The 22997-nt window shown below is 38.8% G+C and overlaps 1 protein-coding gene across 1 annotated transcript; it reads right to left on the minus strand.

Moving 5' to 3' along the window:
* Positions 1-1043: 1043 nt before the first annotated feature.
* On the minus strand, positions 1044-5175 carry LOC136070275 (glutathione hydrolase 3-like). The gene is made up of 8 exons (XM_065780001.1): positions 5043-5175; positions 4757-4868; positions 3773-4113; positions 2998-3516; positions 2392-2627; positions 2011-2275; positions 1660-1797; positions 1044-1559 (listed from the first exon to the last, which is right to left on the minus strand). Exons 1-8 carry the CDS (start codon positions 5070-5072, stop codon positions 1287-1289), a joined length of 1914 nt encoding a protein of 637 aa, XP_065636073.1. The 5' UTR covers positions 5073-5175; the 3' UTR covers positions 1044-1286.
* Between the last annotated feature and the right edge of the window lie 17822 nt (positions 5176-22997).

The following is a 22997-nucleotide window of genomic DNA, read 5'->3' on the forward strand; positions in this document are numbered from 1 at the left end:
TTCTCAATTTTCATTTCCCTTTCTTGCTTTCATGTTGTAGAATGAACTTGCCATTTTGGAATTCATTCATCTGTTGGTTGAAACCATGGATCGTCATTTTGGCAATGTGGTAAGTCTGCATTCAGTTATATTTTTAAACTATATCTAGTTTATTTCCTATCCCTTGAATTCAACTTTCCTTGTTTTTCCTTAAAAGAAGTCGATATGGTCTTTCCTGTTTCTTTCTACTTAAATTTACAGTGTGAGCTAGACATCATGTTCCATTTGGAGAAAGCACATTTTATGCTGGAGGAAATGTTCATGAGTCGGTGTATTGTGGAGACAAGCAAGACTAATATTCTGCAACCGATACAGCTGATGGAAAAATCGTCGTGAAAACTCTGTAGGCACTAAAGATTGTCATAAAGATTCTCGTGTTTTGCTTCTTACTAGTGTTGTTGCCTGTTGTACAATACGCTCAAAATATTATAAATTTTTTTCATTAATGAAAATTTTTAGTGTTTGGTTGTATTATGTTGTATTGATCACGTGCTAGTTGACGGATCAATTTTGAAGATCCTCTAAGCAATTTCATTCTCTTTAGAATTGGGCAAACTACGGACTTTGCAATGATTAAGCAGAAAAAAATAAAAACAAATAATTCATTCTTTACGATTATATGCTGTGCAGAAGAATCACTGCTTGGGCCTGAGGGCTTAGCGTTAGTTTCCAATGTCCCTGACACTTGATGATCAGGGGGTTGGAGACTGTAAGCAGTTACAAAAGTTTGAGAGTTTTAAAACTTCGGCCCTGTGTTCAACACAGAATACTCTTATGATACACTTTTTTTTTTTGGGTTGAGAAACACCCATATGATGCACTCAGTTGTGAACGTCTGTCTTTAATTCTATTTCAAGATTGAGATTGGCTTTGTCCCTAAACTCCCATTACCTCCCATCCAAAATTAATTAATAAATAAAAGAAGAAAGAAAAAAAGAAAAAAAGAAAAAAATTCCCATTACCACCCCCAAGAAATTTTTTTTTTTTTTTTTTTTAAGCGTAAATTTGAGCTAATATTGATGTATTCATCTGACCTTTATAGTTTTATTGGAATAGGTTAAGACAATGCCTGAATGATTGTAGACCGAATTGATACCAACATTTACAAAATATATATCTATATATATATATATATATAGATATAACCTTTTTTATGTTACAACAAGAGGGGCCAAGCTTGAAAATGCTCCAACTGAAAGCCTTCTCTCCGTCCCTCGCAACATTTCAACCTGAAACAGAAGTGGCGACTACACAGCTGCAGGCCTCCCATCCTTTCTAGGGTCACTTACAGCAGTGAGTGTACCATGGAAAAGGTTGGCATTAGAATATTTTCCAATTTTTCTTCCCATGTAAACGTGGTTTTGGAGGGTTTGAACAACCAACTGGACGATTGCTCCCCCTGAGAGGGCCTTCAGTTGATGACCCCTCTCTTTTAAGAAAATCTTTCTTTCATCTGAAAGCTCAATGTGATAGCCATCAATCACAGTCCAGTTTTCATAACAAACCACATTAGGTATTAGCTGCAGTGGATTAATACTTATAGTCAGATCACTCATTGAGAGTTATGCAAGAATATATATATATATATATAATGTTTATGTATTGAGAGGAGTCAGGAACCTTGTGGTAAACTCTTGGATTCTGAACAGCAGCTAATGGTTCCATCCCCAAGATAAAATGGTTAAGAAAAACCTGGAGTACTGCTGGAATTATGTTCATACCACCACTACCACCAACGACCCCTGCCAGCTCATCATCCTGCCAAGGTAAGATACAAAGTGAGGAAAAAGAAACAAACTAATGTAGGTAAAGACAATCTGCATGATGATACATCTGATAAGTGATAAGGGATATAGCCCCTAGATGGCAGACTATTGTACTAGTATTCAGATTGATTGTAAAGTTTCAATCAGTTTTAAAAGAAAAGGTTTTAGGGAACAATTTTTTTTTTTAGTTATCCTATTCACTTACCTTGGTAACGATGATTGGAGTCATTGAAGATAATGGTCTCTTATTTGGTTTGATAAAATTTGAAGGAGCAGGAGGGAGTTTGTCAGGCGAAATTTCTGTGGGTGTAGAGAAGTCATTCATCTCATTATTCAGCAGAATCCCAGTAGAAGGAGAGAGAACCAATGCTCCAAAAGGATAATTTACAGTAGTGGTCATTGATACAGCATTTCTATCTGCATCTACAATGCAGAAATGACTGGTTCCATGATCTCTAAGCTGACTCCACCTGGAAATTATGGGCCAAAACTTTAGAATAATGACATAGTGACTACAATATCAGGCATTATTGTCAGCCAGATGGGGAAAGCTCAAATTTATACCACTAAGGTAAATGGACCAAACCTGCTCATATAGTATTCTGGGGGGAAAGTGGTGTTGTCAAGTATCTTTTGCTGAATTTGCTTCGCAAAAGATGGGGAGAGCATGTCAGATGTATAGTTACTTATGTCAACAAAGTTAGGGTCACCCAAGTTCATTCGAACAGCAAACATGTGTTTCAGTGCTTCAACCAGGCGATGTAGACCAAGATCTCCCTTTGCAGCATTGGAATTTCCATAGCTTTCAAAGATATTTAAAACCTGTTTTTAACAATGTTCAATAATCAATATACATATGCAAAAATTAATTCTGTATAGTGAAACACACTGTATATCCTTCTAAAGTAGCTTCTTGAACAGTTCAATCACCAATGGCCTAGTGTCCTGGTACTCTGTCCTTTTGAAGGTGAAAGGTGGAGATTTGGACCTCAATGGGATTTTTGGTGGTAAAGATTATTCTAACACTTGGCAAATAATTGCAAATATAAGTTCTAATCCTCTAAAATTGGATACTCCAATCCATCACCAAAAACCAAAGGTTTTTTTGTTCATCAAAAGAGTCAGTAAGTAAAGCATCTAAATTACTAGTGAGCAACACAGATACGAACATGAAGAAAAATAAATTACCCACCAGAGAAAGGCCGAGTGTTCCACTTGAAGGAGGTGGCATTCCAAGTATAGTGTAGCCCATCACATTCACAGCCATTGCATCCGTCACCTCCACTGTATAATTCCTTAAGTCCTCCATTGTCAAAATTCCACCTGCCTCTCTCACATCCTTCACTAACTTCTCACCAACAGTCCCATTGTATAAAGCTTGTGGCCCCTCCTCTGCCACTGCCTCTAAGCTGCGACTGAGTTCCACATTGTAGCATGTATCACCTGCTTCTAACACCTTCCCATTTGGCGCAAATACTTGGCTTAAACCGGGGTCGTTCATGATTATCTTTGCAAACCTAGTAATGTAATTTCCAAGATAAGGTTTGATCTCAAATCCATCTTTAGCAAGTTCTATGGCAGGTTGGAATAAAGTTCTCCAAGCCAAACGGCCATATTTCAACCAAGCTTCATGAAGGCCAGCTATCTCTCCAGGAACTCCCATTGCGAGTGCACCAACAGCTTTGGACATGGGATTGTTCTCATACATGTTCTGCTTTTGACAATTATATTTTTGTTCAAAAAGCCAAAGAAAAATTGTTGTTAATGCTTGGCAGAAGAAAATGGTCAAATTTGAAGTCACCCTATCATCCAATGGGTCCAAACTAAAAGATCTATAATGCACGTGCCAATTTGATTTGAACACAGTAACTGTTTGATCAACTTGACTATTAATGCAACATATTTGATAAACTAGACCTATTGAATCTTGGGGTCCAAAATTTTAGCTAAAAGAGAAAATTGTGAACCTCTAAAGCTTCTAACGGAGCAGTTTCCCTCATGTCAAAAGCTTGGGTTTGTGAGGTTGAGGAGGACCTGACCATCATGAAGGCTCCGCCTCCAATCCCACTTGCCATAGGATTAACAACACCGACACACAATGCGGTTGCCACTGCAGCATCAACAGCATGCCCTCCCTGCCTAAGCATGGATGCGCCAATTTCAGAACAACGTCCATCATCAGCAGCAACAACACCATGTTCTGACTCAATAATATCAGTATTATCAGCTCCAATTTTTGTATCATGCTTGCTTCCTCCTCTTAGTACCCAGGAACTTAAGTCACTGCCACTGACTATAAGGCCTACAACTGAAATGCAAATAACATGCCCATGGTTAAATATATAACACTCTCATGCCCATAAGCTGTCAAAAAAATAAAAATCCATCATAACACAATAATAATATCGTGAACCATATGGTTTTTTGTAATCAATTTTGTCAGTTTCTGGCAAATCATTATTACCGATTTGGTGTCCTACCATTCAAAATTCCAGACTTGGGCTCAAAGCTGAAATGGGAAGATAATTAAAATTTTGAGACCTGGGGATTGCTAAAATCTGGTGACTTTGGTGAGGTCAGGCTTGAGCAAAACTAAAAATCACTTGAAATTCCAAACTTAAACTATGATTCCAAGATCAATTTCTTCTCTCTTAAGCTCAAAAGTGTACTCACTGGTTCAACCAAAAACTGTAGGGCCAAATTAGAGAACAAATTTTCTTATGTTTAATAGATCAATATTTGTGCTGTCTTATGAAGTCAAAACTGTTATAGTGAAAACCTGGGTGTGGGTTCTCATGTATTATAGTCAAAATCCAAGAGAAAAGAGAAAGAAATCTTAAAAGCCCACAACATATTAGAAGACAAAGCATTTCTTCCATAAAGGATTTGTGACAAACCGAAATCTTAGAAAAAATAGAATAACCCCAGTTGAGGGAATAGAAGACACTGACTTGTAATGGCTATAAATGCAACAAGGAACCACAGAGATCTCCTCCAAATCTTGTTCTTCTTGTTGTCCTTGGCCAACACATCATTGCTCAGAAGTGGAGCTTCCATGTCTTGCTGCCACAGGGAGAGAGAGAGAGAGAGGTGGTAGGTAAACGTAAAACGTTAGAATGGTTGGTGGAGAGTTTGTGTTTGGTTAGGAACTGAGATAAAAATTCATGCTCCAATAATTTAGGCCAGCAAAAAAACGGGTGTACCATAACATTGAAGATTGAAGATAGTTAGAATTACCACTCTAACTTGGTCAGGTTCCTGGGACATATTCTGAGCCTGATTCAGTGATTGGAGCTTTTTGCCTTTGCCTTTTCTTTTGCCAGTTTCAGCGTTCCTTTTTAAGCAAATTAATTGCAGCCACGTTAGATTTTTAAGATCCTTTTACGGATTTAATACGAGTCGCACGATATGTGCTTAATCCTAATAATATATAATTTACAACGTGATGCATGCATCTTTATTATATATTTTAGAATGTCCAATTTGGATTTCTATGTGTCTTTTAAGCGTCTGACTTGGCTTCTTTAGATTCTCCAAAAAATAAAAAGAGAGACTTGGCTTCTTTTTTATTAATTTTATTTTTAAGTAAAAAATTGACGTAATAAGTTTGACAACCTGTTTTTAACCAAATTTGGAATCTTTTACTAATTAAAAGTAACATATTTTTTTTAAGAGAAGATGAAGTTGTAAAAACACTCAATTATTGCGTAATATGTATATATATATTTGTAAGAGCAAGATTTGAGTCCCAAGCCCAAATGGTTTTCGATTGAGGCCTAAAGAGCCAATACAATGAATTTGTAGAGAGTGAACTAGAAACTAGACTTTAATGAAGTGAACAATGCTCACTTTGGACTAAAGATGGTAAGAAAGTAAGAAAAAACAATAGAAAAACAAGTGTTAGGCAAATAAATTCTTCCTCGATAATGTCCAAGGAGAGTAGTTCTTGAATCTTTATTTCTCTTAAACTGGGTTACAATTATAATTCTCAATGCTACAGTATTTTTTCACAGATTCTCCGACCCCCCCCCTGTAATGGGACTTCTCTCCTTTATATTACATTCCTTTATTCTATCTCCACCCTTCACATGTAGATCAAATAGCCGACTCTTATCATTGTCCCATCAGCACCTTCCTAAAACTTTTAGTGGCAGCTGTAAGGCTGAATATCACTGTTCAAATATCACGTCTACATTAATGTGGCCAGAGAGTTAGCTATAGAGCATCTAATGAGGTGATAGCAGTTTTCCCTTAGATATTTCTTACCTTCCCCTTCGTCTTTTTCCTTCCCGATGCTAGTCCTTTCCATTAAAACTACCCAGAATGTTGCCATTGACGGCACATTAGCCCTTCTGACCTCTGCTCTATTAAGCCAATGATGCATTTCTCCTTGGACCACCTTCCTAAACCCTTATAACCAACCACCTTCCTCCATTCACTAGCCCGTACCTCTATATCAATGTTCTCTTGTCCTCAGACTACTAAGTGTCCTCGGACAAGGCCCAAGGCCTAATATACATTTTTGGGCCTATCCTTCCTACAATATTAATGACCAAAACTCAGAGAAAATCCAATTAGATTTTAATTGAATTTTCAATTTTTCAAATTAATTTTTAATTTTGTGTCAAAGGAATTATTGTGTGTAAAAATCGAAGAGTCCAAATCCAAATAAATTCTAAATTATATTTCAATTGGAGTCCCATTTTCCGCCACGTGTCTATTTATTTTTTTTAATTTTTGTGACAAGTGAATTATTAGGTGAAAAAAATTGAAGAATCTAAATCCAATTAAATTCTAAATCATATATATATATATATATATATAAGGAGAAACCATTACATATTTTACAAATGTATGATTTAAAAAAAATGTAAGCTAATTACTATATATAATTTGAATGTCTTCTATAAAATAAAAAGTATAATTGTTAATGTTTCTAATTATACCCGTGCATAAGTGTGGGGCTACACACTAGTTTAATCTAACCTATGCAAACGCATGAATGCATTTAAAATTAAATACAAATTTATTATAAAAATATAAATAATTAATCAAATTATTAAAAAAAAATAGCATGTAACACATGCATACATATAGATACATTTAAAATTAAACACAATTTTTATCATAAAAATACAAATAATTAGTCAAATTATTTTTTTTAAATAAACATAATTAGTCACACGTTAAAATTCTTACGTAAATTTAATACTACTTATGATAAAAATTTTTTAAATTTTTAATAAAATAGAATGTGAGGTGATTTTTATTGTGTGGTAATTTTTATTTTCCATTTTTATTGAGTATAAGTGATTTTTTATTTTTTATTTTATAGTTCATTAATATTAGATTCTTAATATTTTGCACTCATTAACTCACTTGACACAAAGATTAAAAAATTTAAGTGGACACATGGCACACACTTTAATAGATAATTATGATGTGATTTTTATATAAATTTAGACACATGACGCAAAATTATATTCTAATTGAATTTTCTCTAAACTTTGCCTATTAATATTATACATAGATAAGTATTATCATGTATTTCTTTCTCTCACACTCATAATGAATTTTATTAATTAGATTCAAAATATCATTTGTAGTGAATTGTGGGGCCTAAGAATTTGGCAACCCCGGCTCACTTTGTACCCGGCCCAAGGCCCATGCCAAGGAGGAAATGCCCGAGGACGAAGTGTGAAAGTCCAAATTGTCCAGTAACCTTGCCGAGGATGACCCTGTCCTCGGCAAACTGAGACTACGGGATTAGGAAGTAACGGGCCACTTAAAGCAGCCTTCCAGGGCATCTAAAGAGAAGGAACAAGTACAACGTGCCAACCGAGGAAGCATGATGGGGGAGCAACTCCATGATGAATTGTCACCTCTACATTAAATGCGCACAACCAATGTTCTAGCCGCATTAATGAGGGAATGACCCCTAGGCAGCGCCTCCTCGGTTATTACGACTCACACGAAGTTTGGTAAAGCGGCTGATGGGACTGGTTGTCAAGAGAAGGCATGGATGATCAACAAGTGGAGGACAGGGATCGTTGGAGGAGGACTATATAAAAGGGGAGAAACAAATTGAGTAGGGGGGATGGATACCCATGGAAGAAGGACAACAAACAAGCTCCTTGGACCGGGCCGAGGACAGAGTCTTGAGGATGGTTTCAATTCACCGACATTTGAGGGTGGAAAACACTGCGTAGGGCATTGTCCACTTGCTAGGGCCTAGTTCTTGAACCCGCTCTCTACAAATTCATTGTATTGGGCTAGCTAGGCTTGAGTCCACTCACTCAACAATAGAAGTGCTCAGACCCAGTCCCTACAATTGGCGCCGTCTGTGGGGAGAACTTGTATACTAGCAAGCGCAATGGACAATCGTTCCTAGGTTGCTAGTTTACAGAAGGTTAGGCAGTTTTTCGTGTCACCGCCAATGACATCGATCCTGAATCCCATTTCAAAAAAAACAAACAAACAAACAACGACGCATTTGCTTAAGAAACGATTATTGCAGAAAAATAAAAGATTCAGAGAAAAGGAAAAGTGAATAAACATTGCAGCCTTTTTATTAAATAAAACAATATATACATTATACAAACAGAGGCTTAGATAGGCTTGTTTTAAAGCCAACTCTACAAACAGAGGCCCAGACGGGCCTGTTTGAAAGCTAACCCTAAAAAGGAGGGCTGAGGTAAGCTTGTTTCAAGGCTACCAACAACCCCCGGGCCAATGTGGGTGGTGCCAGTGAGAAGAGAGAAGCAGATGCAAAAGCGCCTAATAGCCTCACCCCATGGTGTTCCCTTGATGCTCCCCCAGCCTCATGATAGTCAAACATTGGAGGCAGCAACACCAGGCACCAAATGTGACGTAATCTTACAAGCCTCCATCAGCGGGTGAGCTGGGTGCGGGTCACTACCAGCTTGAAGGACAGGCATGGACGCGTACTGGAGAAAAGCATTATGTTCTTCATGGACCTCCCTCCTAACTGCCAGACATGCTACCATCAGAATGACACCCAAGCCCTGCCGCACTAGAAGCCTGACGCGAACTACAATCGCTATGGCTCTCGGTTGAGGGAGGCGGACCCCCCTTTTTGCTCCATTTAAGGGTAAGAGCACCTTCGCCTTGCTCACCCTTACCTTTATCCAAGGTCGTCCCATTCCTTCAAGCCCTAATCACAATCCTAGCAAGGTTATCGAAGGGCTTAGGGGGTTGGAGGATCATGTTTCCTGTTCAGCTAAAGGGTTTGTGAAGGATGGAAGGACGATTCCCCCAGAAGAACTCATATAGAGGGCGAAGGTTGGTGGGAATTGGTCCACATAGAATTCGAAGGAAGCATTATCAGCGACATTAATCCTGACCGAATTCCAAAGAGGCCACTAACCATCAGATTTGTATTAATCCACGAGGATATTAATGAGGGCACGCCTCACACACCGCAGCGTCAGGCACGCGACTCGAACAGTCAAAAGACGTCTCGTAATCAAAGAGGGCAAAGAATTGGAGCAAACGGGAGGCTACTGCCATGCATAAGGATAGAAATCTGAGCCGCCCCTGTCCAAGGCAGCACAAGACCAAGGGCCCAGTTTGAGGAATAACCCATTTCCGGTGAAGTGAGGTCAAGGCTGCCGTCACGCTAAAAATAAACTTCCCAACATTGAGGACCAACTCCTTCACTCCAGGCAGAAGAACATAAACGTTAGACTGAACCAAGGTTTTGCATGGTCCTCGGACTCAAGCCTATGGGAAAACTAACCACTCCAAAAATACCTAGGTACTAGACTGAACCAAGGTCTTGCATGATCCTCGAACTCAAACCTATGGAAAAACTAGTTACTTACAGAAGAACATAAGCGTTAGACTGAACCAAGGTCTTGCATGGTCCTCGGACTCAAGCCTATGGGAAAACTAACCACTCCAAAAATACCTGGGTTCTAGACTAAACCAAGGTCTTGCATGGTCCTTGGACTTAAACTTATGGGAAAACTAGTTACTTACAGAAGAACATAAGTGTTCGACTGAACCAAGGTCTTGCATGGTCCTCGGACTCAAGCCTATAAGAAAACTAACCACTCCAAAAATACCTGGGTACTAGACTGAACCAAGGTCTTGCATGGTCCTCGGGCTCAAACCTATGAAAAAACTAGTTACTTATAGAAGAACATAAGCGTTAGACTAAATCAAAGTCTTGCATCGTTCTCGGACTCAAACTTATGGGAAAACTATTTACTTACAGAAGAACATAAGCGTTAGACTAAACCAAGGTCTTGCATGGTCATCGGACTCGAGCCTATGGAAAAACTAACCACTCCAAAAATACATGTGTACTAGACTGAACCAAGGTCTTGCATGGTCCTCGGACTCAAACCTATGGGAAAACTAGTTACTTACAGAAGAACATAAGCGTTAGACTGAACCAAGGTTTTGCATGGTCCTCAGACTCAAGCCTATGGGAAAACTAACCACTCCAAAAATACCTGGGTGCTAGACTGAACCAAGGTCTTGCATGGTTCTCGGACTCAAACCTATGGAAAAATCAGTTACTTACAGAAGAACATAAGCGTTAGACTGAACCAAGGTCTTGCATGGTCCTCGAACTCAAGCCTATGGGAAAACTAACCACCCCAAAAGTACCTGGGTACCAAACTGAACCAAGGTCTTGCATGGTCCTCGGACTCAAACTAATGAGAAAACTAGTTACTTACAGAAGAACATAAACCTTAGCTTAAGCCGAGGTCTTGCATGGCCCTCGGACTCAAACCTAAGGGGAGGCTAGTTACTCACAAGGGGACCTAAGTGTCAAACAAAGCCAATATTGTGGAGTCGTTCCTTCAGCATTCAATCCGGCAAAAATAGGTCGTGGTGTTAAGGTGGTTCAATTATTGATCAAAATCCAAGTGGGAGCCATTGCTAGGGGCTTTACATTTTTCGGTTGCTAGTTTAAAATGAAAAAAGTGCTGAGTTTCTGAGATTGTGAAGCTTATAATCGAAGCACATGTTATATAAGTAACCAAACTCATCGCAATGACAATAGACGCCAAGTAAAAAGAAAAGAAGATCCATGTATTCAGCTTAAAAAATAATAACATTACAGTGTTTTAAACCAAAACGAAATATACAGTGATAGAATCAAGACAAAGAGGAAGGAAGACAAGGGCGGCACAAGTCAACATAGCAAGGTGGCCCGACGAAATTGCCCATCTCTTTAACTCAATAGAAAGCTTGTCCTTTGGGGTCAGCCGAGAAACTTCATCTGGTGCCTCGAGATCCTAGCTTGGAGGTGCAACTTCAGAGGACTCCTTGTCAACAGGAGTGACCTGGGGGTCAGCGGGAGGCTTCACCATGTCTTGGGGCGCTGCTGGGTTACCAAGTTCCTCGTCCCCTAACGCCCCTTAGTGCCAGTCTCCTCAGTGGGCTTGTCAGTTAACATTGGATCATCGACAGCACTGACCGGGCCTTCGTCCGTCGCTATAGAGGTAATGCCAACTTCAGGGTTAGTAGAGGCAACCCCGTGAATGGCAGGGGGATAATACACCCTCTCGGCCCTCCTAAGCTCAAACGAGGCCTCGACCCCTGCTTGGTTGAGGGCCTCACTCCAAGTCTGGGAGCAGTAGCGCCTGCATACCTCAGGGACTTAAGCCTTGAGGGCAGCCTCGATCTTAGCTACTCCCTCAGCAAAGGCCTCTTCCTCCGTTTGCTCTTTAAAGTGCTCAGCATCCGTCCTCGCAAACTCGGCTTCTTCTTTCGCCCTCAAGGCCTCATCCCTGGCGTACTCGGCAACGCCTTAGGCCCTTACTACCTCAACTAACTTCTGCTTTAGGTCGGCGATTTGCTCTTTGGCAACCTACAGCTGACCCTCGACATCCCGCAAGCGCCCTGTTTGGTCCTCGACCTGTTTCATAATGTCGACTAGGTCAGACGCCGCGCTGTCTCTGACCTTCGTCATCTCCTCCAAGTCCTCCCTTGCCTTCCTGAGATTAGCCTCAGATCTTTTGAGGGTATTCGCGTCATTCAAGTATTTGTCGCGCTCTTGACCCATAGCTTTATCCTAGTTGTCGGCCTCCTCTTCCAACCTGAAAGTGGCCTGGATAGCCTGCCAACCAAAATAAGTACACCATAAGTTAGGTGCTGAGGAATAAAATTCAGACGAAGGAATAAGTATCGAAAGTCTTACCATGCCCAGGTACCTCTTGAGGTTACGAGCAACTTCTTGCCTCCTCATGCCCCCCAGCTCGGCTATGTCAATGGGGAGAAGCAAGGACCTCTCCAGGGCATCGGCTACGCGAGCCCCCTCGCCCCCTCAGAAGTCTCTGAGGGTGGCATCATCCATCAAAGGCTTCCAATGAAGCATGGCAGTGGACAGCCAGGCCTAGGGCTCAGACTGCTAAACAACCTTTTTCCCCTTGTCCTGACCACCAATCCTCAGTTGCTTAGAAGGTCGGCGAGCTTCATCTTCCTCTTGGGAAGATCGAGATCTCCCCCCATCCACTGGGTCTTTACCATTGGAAGGCCTCTTCCTCTTCGGATTGATGGACTCAGGCCGGGTGTCCGAGATTGACAGAGTGGAGAATGACCTGGTCTGCGCAGGCAAAGACTTAGATGAGGGAGGGGGAAGCTTAGGTGGAGGAAAAGGAGGCTTGGACCGTGACCTCCCCGATGTGTCCTTCCCCGGCTGGCCCTCAAGTACATCAAATAGGCTAGTTTGGGGTTGCCTCTTGAAGCCTATCTCGGCCTGAGTATCAGCCCTCAGAGACACCAGATCTGCTTCAGATAAGTAGGGATCACCCAAGTCACCAGAGGGATCCTCGAACAGATAGGCTTGGTCGAATACACCAAATTCGTCCTCAGATGAACCCAGATCAACTACTTCTCCCTCATTTTCCAAAGTTTCTCCCTCGACCTCTGCAACTTGATGGGATGAGGAAGAATCTGCCAACGAGATGCCCTCTGGGATGGAAAATCCTTCAGAAAACGAGAAACCATGCTCCACCATAGTAATTTGACGAAGTCGAGGATCACGAGCCTTGATCACGTGCTTCGAGGTTGAGAACGACTTCTGGGTCGGATCGTACCCAAGGATCTTGTAAGCAGCCCTAACTTGATTGTCGGCCTCGTTCACAAAAATCTCCACCTTGAGAACGGATTGCAAGTCTTCCTTGTTGACCAAGTGGAAATGCCGTTCAAAGGCATGTAGATCTACGAAAGAAAAAGTGTGTGCTAATCAGCAACCAAACGACGCAAACCATGAAAACATAGCTTGTCAACCCTCCTCTGCTCCGAGTACCCTACCTGGCTCTCCCTCTACTGTTAGGCAATGGAGACCGTCGTGCCACTCTCTTGACACAATGACATAATCTTGATTTAATCCCTTGCTGGATTCGGGGAGGCACTAGATAAGCCGAACCCTATCGTCCCTCGTCTTCATGTAGTAAGACTTACCCCTCAGGTGTTGGAGGTTATAGCACCAGTTTACATCATGGTGGGTTAACCTCAATTCCATCTTCTCATGCAAGGCGTCTACGCACCCTAGTATACTAAACACATTGACGGCACACTGGGTGGAAGTTAGCCGAAAATGCTTGGGATAGTCGCATGTCATCGGCCCCATAGGGATTCTCATATCCCCTTCTAGGAAGGTGATAATGGGAATCACAACTTCACCCTCTTTCCTCCTAATATACCAATCCCCTTCCTCACAGTGCTTAGGACCACGTTACTGGGTATCCTATAGTCGACGATGAATTTCTCCATTGCCTCTTCAGACTTAACTAATTTCTTAAATCTACCCATCCCTGACAACGGCTAAGAGACTCAAGAAAAGACGAAGGAAAGAAAGAACTCAGAGAGAAAGTTCGAGCTAGAAAGGGAGAAGAAGACTTACAGGAATAAGGAAAGGCTCCTCGGACGGCTTTTTATGCTGGAGATGGATGCTGGTTAGGTTGGAGGTTTGACCGGATTCAGAGTATATGCGCTAAAGTTCTTGAATGCAAAAGTAAGGAGACAAATCAGTTCAAATGAGTATTTATATCCTCAATTAAAGACAACCAGGCGGAGTTTCCCACCCATAAAGGTAGAAAATCCCTACCGACTGATTACCATCACACTATTGAACGTGGGGAGTATGGAGCCACCAGAATTTAATGTGGGTGCACGCCATATATCGAGGCGCCAAAAATGTGCATTGAGTAGGTGAAAAGTCTCCAATGCTGATGTAGGCCAAGATTGGGTAAGCCATGACGAAGGCCTGAGGATATCAAAATCCTCCTCCCCGTCCGAGGATACGGACAGCAGGATTTTGAGGGGCTATTGTGGGGCTTGAGAATTTGGCAACCCTGGCTCACTTCGTACCCGGCCCAGGGCCTATGCTGAGGAGGAGGAAATGCCCGAGGACGAAGTGCGAAAGTCCAAATTGTCCAGGAACCTTGCTGAGGATAACCCTGTCCTTGGCAAACCGAGACTATGGGATTAGGAAGTAACGGGCCACCTAAAGCAGCCTTCCAGGGCATCTAAAGAGAAGGAACAAGTACAACGTGCCAGCTGAGGAAGCATAGTGGGGGAGCAAGTCCATGATGAACTGTCACCTCTACATTAAATGCGCACAACCAATGTTCTGGCCGCATTAATGAGGAAATGACCCCTAGGCAACGCCTCCTCGGTTATTACGACTCACACGAAGTCTGGTAAAGCGGCTGATGGGACGAGTTGTCAAGAGAAGGCATGGATGATCAACAAGTGGAGGACAGGGATCGTTGGAGGAGGACTATATAAAAGGGGAGAAACAGATTGAGTAGGGGGGATGGATACCCATGGAAGAAGGATGACAAACAAGCTCCTCGGACCGAGCTGAGGACAGAGTCTTGAGGATGGTTTCAGTTCACCGACATTTGAGGGTGGAAAACACTGCGTAGGGCGTTGTCCACTTGCTAGGGCCTAATTCTTGAACCCGCTTTCTACAAATTCATTGTATTGGGCTAGCTGGGCTTGAGTCTACTCACTCAACAGTAGAAGTGCTCAGACCCAATCCCTACAAGTATTATCATGTATTTCTTTCTCTCACACTCGTAGTGAATTTTATTAATTAAATTCAAAATATCACACCCTAATAATAACTTTCCCCTTTTTATCCCCTCTTTTTTGAAATACTTGCAGACTCTTTGTTTCTTTTTAGTCGGCGGAATTTGATAAATTACCTATGTTGGCAATGAGGTCATTTTTTAGTAGGCGGAATTTTATGCATTACCTATGCTGGCAATGACATTAGTACCTAAGTTGCAACTTGAATTCTACAAGAGCTGGGAAAGGATCATAGAAGGTAAAACTAGACTTAGGGATTTTTTTTTTTTTTTTCGATACATTAGATGGATTTGTTTATCTCATTTTTTCCATGATAATTATTATTTATTTATTTTTTTTTTTTTTTTCGATACATTAGATGGATTTGTTTATCTCATTTTTTCCATGATAATTATTATTTATTTTCATGTCAAGTCATTAATACGAATTTTGATTGAGAAGGAGGAAAAAAATGGACAATCGTCTAAAGCGGTTGTCTAAGAGGAATAGCAAGACTCATCTACATAAGGCCATCATCCACAATTTTAGAGGTTCAATACTTGCAAATTTTAGCCACTTTCACTAGGCTTATGATTTTTCACATGAATCCATTACTCCAGAGATGTGGAATAAACTCCTCAAAATTCGATCCCACTCACACCATTAAGCCCACACGTCTCGCATGATAGTAGTGGCATCAAACAAGTACACCTACTCAAGATTCCCTATATAAAGGTTAGACTTCACCAAAACAAAGGTACATAAAAAAACACTTCTAAATCTTATACTTTTGAGAGTTTATGGAGATCTTGAGAGAAGTTTTGACTTAGGCATCGGAGGGTTATTGGTTGGCACTACACTGGTGCATTCCAATAACATAATCTTTCTTTTTCAAGTCTTCAATTTTACACTAAGTCTAGAGCACACATCTTACTGATTTCATACTTCATCAGTTGGCGCTGTTTATGGGGACTTTGTACAAAAAGTTCAATAGTTTTAAGACAAAAGGGTTGTATGATTCAGACTTGATCAATGGCTACAAACCCAAAAAACGTTGAAGTAGGAGTGTGTTTAGTCCACAACCTGTTCCCATCCAAAAGGATCCTCCATAGATGGATCCTATCCACCAACAGTTGCAATCCATGGCAAATTTAGTTGAAGAGGCGAAAAGACAAAATTGGGATCTGGCACAACAGATCCATCGACAATGGAAACATCTTCGACATTGTCAACCAAAAGGGGAAACACCTAAATGAGTCCAAACTAGAATGATCCAGGGAGAGGAAGGTGCAAAGAGTAATGTAGATGAAGAAAATCAACTGAGGGTTCCAATAGCTAGGGGAACACCACATCTAGAGGCAGAAGTGAACCAAATGAAAATGACTATGAAGGCGATGATGGACACCATGAAGGGGAAGACTCGCCTGGATGACTTAGTCCATTGGAAAAACTCCCCATTTATTGTGTCAACCATTTCTCATGCTTTACCTCCCAAGTTTTAGAAAGCCTCAAATGGACTCATATGATGGATCACAAGACCCATGTAATCATATTGCCTCATTCAAAACCCTAATTCATCTTCAAGGGATTCCTAATGAAATTATATGCATAGCTTTCCCAACCATGCTGAATGGTTCAGCTAGAGTTTGGTTTAGCAAGTTAACTTCTAATACTGTAACATCTTTCCAAGAATTGAGTAAGTCTTTCATTAATAATTTTATTGGGGGGGCAAATGCACAAGCATCTATCTTCAAGTTTGTTGAAAAATAGAACAAAGGGATGATGAAAGCCTACAATCCTTCATCAACCATTTCAACAAGGAAGCACTATTGGTAGACTAAACTAATAATAATTCTCTTCTTTTTCTTTGGAACAATGAATTACTAGTTTTTTTTTTTTTTTCCCTTTAAAAATGAATTAATAGTTTTTAACTTTCCATAAATCTAGTTTTTATATTAAATTATATAAATCATTAACTATAATGATTAAGATAACAAATAGTTAATTCATTAAAAAAAATACTAATAGATTAAAGATTTGCTAGAAAGTAGACAAATAATCATTTAAAACTCAATATTTGAAAGAATCCAATCAAATAATCAAGTACATTTACTTTTTTTAAATATCGATCAATTATTTGCTTAACCAAAAATTAACGCTGTCTATTATATTATATTATATTATATGATGTATTATATTTTAATAATTTTAGTTTTTTATATTACATTATAATATTATTTATACCACTATTTAAGGGGCTTCCAAGCCATTTAAGCCATGGACTCTAAATAAAACTCATAATTTTAGGTAAATTTAAATTTTTTATAAAAAAAAAAACATTTTTTTCACCACTTTTCTCCTTATTCCATAAAATTAGGCACCACATCTCCTTACACTTTCTAACTTTTTTTTTTTTTTTTGGGTTGAAATTTTATAAGTAACCACAAACAACTACCTACAGTTCCAATAAAAAAAATAAAAAATAAAAAACAAAAAAAAAATTCTATCCAATTCCCACGTTTGAAAAGCAAATTCCATATAAAAAATTAAAAATTAAAAAATTAAAAAAAAAAAAAAAAAAAAAAAACTAACCATGAAACTTCCCAAAAAAAAAAAAAAAAAATCTCCTTTCATTTTTTCATCTCTTCCTTTCCAATGTTGTTGAATGCATAAGGCAAAATTCTAATTATATTAGATCTCACAAACTCCAAACCCAAATATACCTTTAGTTTCTTTTCATTCTTTTACTCTATTTCTAATTGACACTATCTTCTTCCGCACTTACTGTTTCTTATATTGAATTCTTCTCAATGTTCAGGCATTTCCAATTAAAATTGGTAAGCTTTTGAACAAAATTTATATACTACTTTATCAATTTAATTATATTGTGTATCGTACTTTCTCAATTACATATATTGTGAATTGGTAACTCTATGACTTTCGGTGGTACATGAATTATATGAAAGTTGTCATAGAAATTTGGTTATGAATGAAAATTATGACATTAAAAAAAAAAAAAAAAAAAAAAAAGCCTCATCGCACGTGGTAACCACTTCAAATCATACACAAGGTGCAGGGTCTCTTGGAAATTGGAGCAATGTAGACCAGTTGTTTGCTTCATAAACAACTAAAGAGTAAAGAGAAGGGGGAAAAAAGAAAGAACAAATCAAACTTAACTTTAACAATGAGTTTAGAGTTAGAACACAGTGAGAGGGGGAGAAACTAATAATAGAGTCACAGATGCAGATGTTTCGCAAGAACAACAATTGCGTGATATTGTAATTTTTTCAGGATAAAAAGTAGAGTTACATTAATTGCTATTCATAGTCTCCTTCTGTAGTTTAGTCCAAAGTAAGCCATAGAAGTTTTGTAAGGATGAAGGAGGAAAAATTAGAAAATGATTTTTGTCTCTTTTATTTGTTGAGATGATTGTTAAAATAACTATGTATTTATCTTAAGTTTTTGAAGATCCAATTATTTTAATAATTGGATATATACATTTTTCAATTTATCACTAATCAAATTATAACACAATTTCTTCTAGAAAATAAAATTTTTAACAAAATATAAATGAAGGTTAAATGTGATTTTAGACTCATTTATATATACAGAAAAATATTTGAGTGGGAATTGGGGGGCCAAAAGTAGATATATTCCTTGAAAATTTAAAAAATAATTCTCATAAATCATATATCAATATGTTTTCTGATTTTTTTTTTCAAAACTTTTGGGGGGCCCATGGCCCCCCTCGATCATAACATGGCTTCGTCACTCAGTTAAGAGTTGAGAGTATAGACGTGCCAAAACATCTTTTAGTTCACAATTGTGGACGACTAAATTCGAGTTTGAAATAAATCAAACAAGTAAAATAGTTTTACAAATGTAAATTTATATTGATCAATGTGTGGTACAATTCTCTGAAATTACAATAAAGTGATCCCTTGATTCGATCACCTTAAAAGATTTGTTAATTGGGAATTGTGAGGAAGTAATCTTGGTTCGAACACAAAATATCCTTCAATTTGGCTGAAGAATGGATCAAAGACCTTTGAAATGGAATTACAACGAATCTCTGGCTATGAGTTTGTTAGAAATTCTTTGTTCTTTGTATTCTTCGGGTGTTCTTCATCTTCAAAGGTCTATGGTGGAAGTTCTTTACAGCTTTTAGGGCTTGAATTTGCAGAGTTTCACTGATTTGTGGTTTCTTGAAGTTTCTGAAGGCTTTTGAGCTTGATTCTAGCAAACTTTAAGATCTAGGAAGATGATTTAGATGATACCTCTTTGAAAGTTCTTCGTATTCGAGGTTAAAGTTCTTGAAGTTCCTGGAGGTTTTAGGGCTTGATTCTAGTAGAGCTTTTGTAACTTTGAATCTTCTTTGATGCTGGATGCCTTCTTGGATGTCTCGGTGTGTAGAAATGCCTTAGGAAGGCTTCTATTTGTAGGAGTTTGGGGGTGGTTAAGCGACATGTGGTAGAGTCTAATTGGTGACATATGTCACAGCCTAATTAGAGGAGCTTTAAGACTTTTTCTCCAAGACACATGACATCATTTGATTGGCTGAAATGTCTTAATTTTCAAGGTGACACATCGATTGGATAGCTTATATCATTACTTACATGCGCCGATGTGTGATTGGTTTTTTGCATGCTTTTTATGTTTTTATTTCAGTGACACTTGGCAAATCTTTGTTGGTTTCTAAATATTGATAGTAGAACCTAGTAGTAGCACGCGGCGCTTTGTAATTGGCCATACATTGTGAACTTAGAAGTATAATATGTCAGCTTGTGAAAGACCGGGAATTTTCCTTCTCTACATTCATCTATTCCTAATTGAATCCTTTGTCTTAGCCTGGTTCCCCCATTCCTCTATTTCTTTTCTTGACAATGCATTTTTCTCTATCATAAATAATGGTAGACGTGAAGTTTTTAGCATGATATACATTTTTTTGGCACTCATTTTCATTTATATCTCTGTAATACATAATGCCCATTTAAATATGCAAATTTATTTAAACCAAAACAAGATTTTTTTTAAATTTATTTAGAGTTTTTGATATATTCATAAGATGATATTCTAAGAATACTGTATAAACTAGAATTATTTTGGTTCTTCTCATGGTTCAAAAATAAAAAGTTATAATCATGTCATATCACCACTAAATGGTAGCCTTACAAAACATTTCCACCCTTCTAGAGGTCTAAGACAGGGTGACCCTATCTCCCCTTACCTTTTCTTTTTTTGTGTCAATATCCTTTCTATAGCTCTAACCAAAGATGAGAACCAAAAGAAAATTAAAGGTGTTAAGATAGGAAGGAATGGAATTTCATTCACTCACATTCTTTTTGCAGATGATTCCTTATTTTTCTTCCAAAATGATAAAAGCTCCCTTAATGCCCTCAAAACCACAATCTTGTGGAACTGCTCCTTATTAGGGCAATCTATAAACTTCAACAAGTTTGAACTGTACTGCTCTCCCAACATTTCTCCTAATATACAAGAATCCCTTGCCTCAACACTTCAGGTAAACCTAGTTCAGGAACCTAGCAAGTACTTAGGGATCAAGTTTAAGCTTAGAGGAAAAAGAGTACCTGATTTCCAGGACCTTATAAATAGGGTTCAAGCAAAGCTTCAAGGTTGGAAGGCCAAACTGCTATCCCAAGCTGGCATAAGTGCCTTGATCTCCTCTATCCTGCAATCCATGCCTCTGTATTCCTTTTCTTGTTTTAGAATTCCTGAGGCTGTATGCAACAAACTGAATGCTATCACTAGAGCATTTTGGTGGGGTCATGAGCCTAGTGTATGGAAGTTACACTTATTGAATTGGGACACACTCTGTCAACCAAAGTATAGGGGAGGATTAGGCCTCAAAAAATTCAACCTAGTGAATCAAGCCATGCTTTCTAAGCAGTATTGGAGAGTTCAAAGATACCCCAATTCCCTAATAGCCAAGACCTTCAAAGCTAATTACTTCCCCAACTCAAACTTGCAGATGAGGAAGTAATCTTGGTTCGAACACAAAATATCCTTCAATTTGGCTGAAGAATGGATCAAAGACCTTTGAAATGGAATTACAACGAATCTCTGGCTATGAGTTTGTTAGAAATTCTTTGTTCTTTGCGTTCTTCGGGTGTTCTTCATTTTCAAAGGTCTATGGTGGAAGTTCTTTACAGCTTTTAGGGCTTGAATTTGTAGAGTTTCACTGATTTGTGGTTTCTTGAAGTTTCTGAAGGCTTTTGAGCTTGATTCTAGCAAACTTTAAGATCTAGGAAGATGATTTAGATGATACCTCTTTGAATGTTCTTCGTATTCGAGGCTAAAGTTCTTGAAGTTCCTAGAGGTTTTAGGGCTTGATTCTAGTAGAGCTTTTGTAACTTTGAATCTTCTTTGATGCTGGATGCCTTCTTGGATGTCTCGGTGTGTAGAAATGCCTTAGGAAGGCTTCTATTTGTAGGAGTTTGGGGGTCGTTAAGCAACACGTGGTAGAGTCTAATTGGTGACATATGTCACAGCCTAATTGGAGGAGCTTTAAGACTTTTTCTCCAAGACACATGACATCATTTGATTGGCTGAAATGTCTTAATTTTCAAGGTGACACATCGATTGGATAGCTTATATCATTACTTACACGCGCCGATGTGTGATTGGTTTTTTGCATGCTTTTTATGTTTTTATTTTAGTGACACTTGGCAAATCTTTGTTGGTTTCTAAATATTGATAGTAGAACCTAGTAGTAGCACGCGGCGCTTTGTAATTGGCCATACATTGTGAACTTGGTAGTATAATATGTCAGCTTGTGAAAGGCCGGGAATTTTCCCTCTCTACATTCATCTATTCCTAATTGAATCCTTTGTCTTAGCCTGGTTCCCCCATTCCTCTATTTCTTTTCTTGACAATGCATTTTTCTCTATCATAAATAATGGTAGACGTGAAGTTTTTAGCATGATATACATGTTTTTGGCACTCATTTTCATTTACATCTCTGTAATACATAATGCCCATTTAAATATGCAAATTTATTTAAACCAAAACAAGATTTTTTTAAAATTTATTTAGAGTTTTTGATATATTCATAAGATGATATTTTAGGGATACTGTATAAACTAGAATTATTTTGGTTCTTGTCATAGTTCAAAAATAAAAAGTTATAATCATGTCATATCACCACTAAATGGTAGCCCTACAAAACATTTCCACCCTTCTAGAGGTCTAAGACAGGGTGACCCTATCTCCCCTTACCTTTTCTTTTTTTGTGTCAATATCCTTTCTATAGCTCTAACTAAAGATGAGAACCAAAAGAAAATTAAAGGTGTTAAGATAGGAAGGAATGGAATTTCATTCACTCACATTCTTTTTGCAGATGATTCCTTATTTTTCTTCCAAAATGATAAAAGCTCCCTTAATGCCCTCAAAACCACAATCTTGTGGTATTGCTCCTTATTAGGGCAATCTATAAACTTCAACAAGTTTGAACTGTACTGCTCTCCCAACATTTCTCCTAATATACAAGAATCCCTTACCTCAACACTTCAGGTAAACCTAGTTCAGGAACCTAGCAAGTACTTAGGGATCAAGTTTAAGCTTAGAGGAAAAAGAGTACCTGATTTCCAAGACCTTATAAATAGGGTTCAAGCAAAGCTTCAAGGTTGGAAGGCCAAACTGCTATCCCAAGTTGGCATAAGTGCCTTGATCTCCTCTATCCTGCAATCCATGCCTCTGTATTCCTTTTCTTGTTTTAGAATTCCTGAGGCTGTATGCAACAAACTGAATGCTATCACTAGAGCATTTTGGTGGGGTCATGAGCCTAGTGTATGGAAGTTACACTTATTGAATTGGGACACACTCTGTCAACCAAAGTATAGGGGAGGATTAGGCCTCAAAAAATTCAACCTAGTGAATCAAGCCATGCTTTCTAAGCAGTATTGGAGAGTTCAAAGATACCCCAATTCCCTAATAGCCAAGACCTTCAAAGCTAATTACTTCCCCAACTCAAACTTGCAGAGCTACATCCCCAAACCCCACCATTCTTGGACTTGGAAGAACATTGCTACCCCTCACCACTCTGCCTTACACCAGGGTCGTTGGCTAATAGGTAGCAATCATCATATACCTCTCACCCGCCTAGATAGGTACCATTGT

The sequence above is a fragment of the Quercus suber genome, unplaced genomic scaffold, assembly GCF_002906115.3.
Source record: "Quercus suber isolate HL8 unplaced genomic scaffold, Cork oak 2.0 scaffold_222, whole genome shotgun sequence".
NCBI lineage: Eukaryota > Viridiplantae > Streptophyta > Magnoliopsida > Fagales > Fagaceae > Quercus > Quercus suber.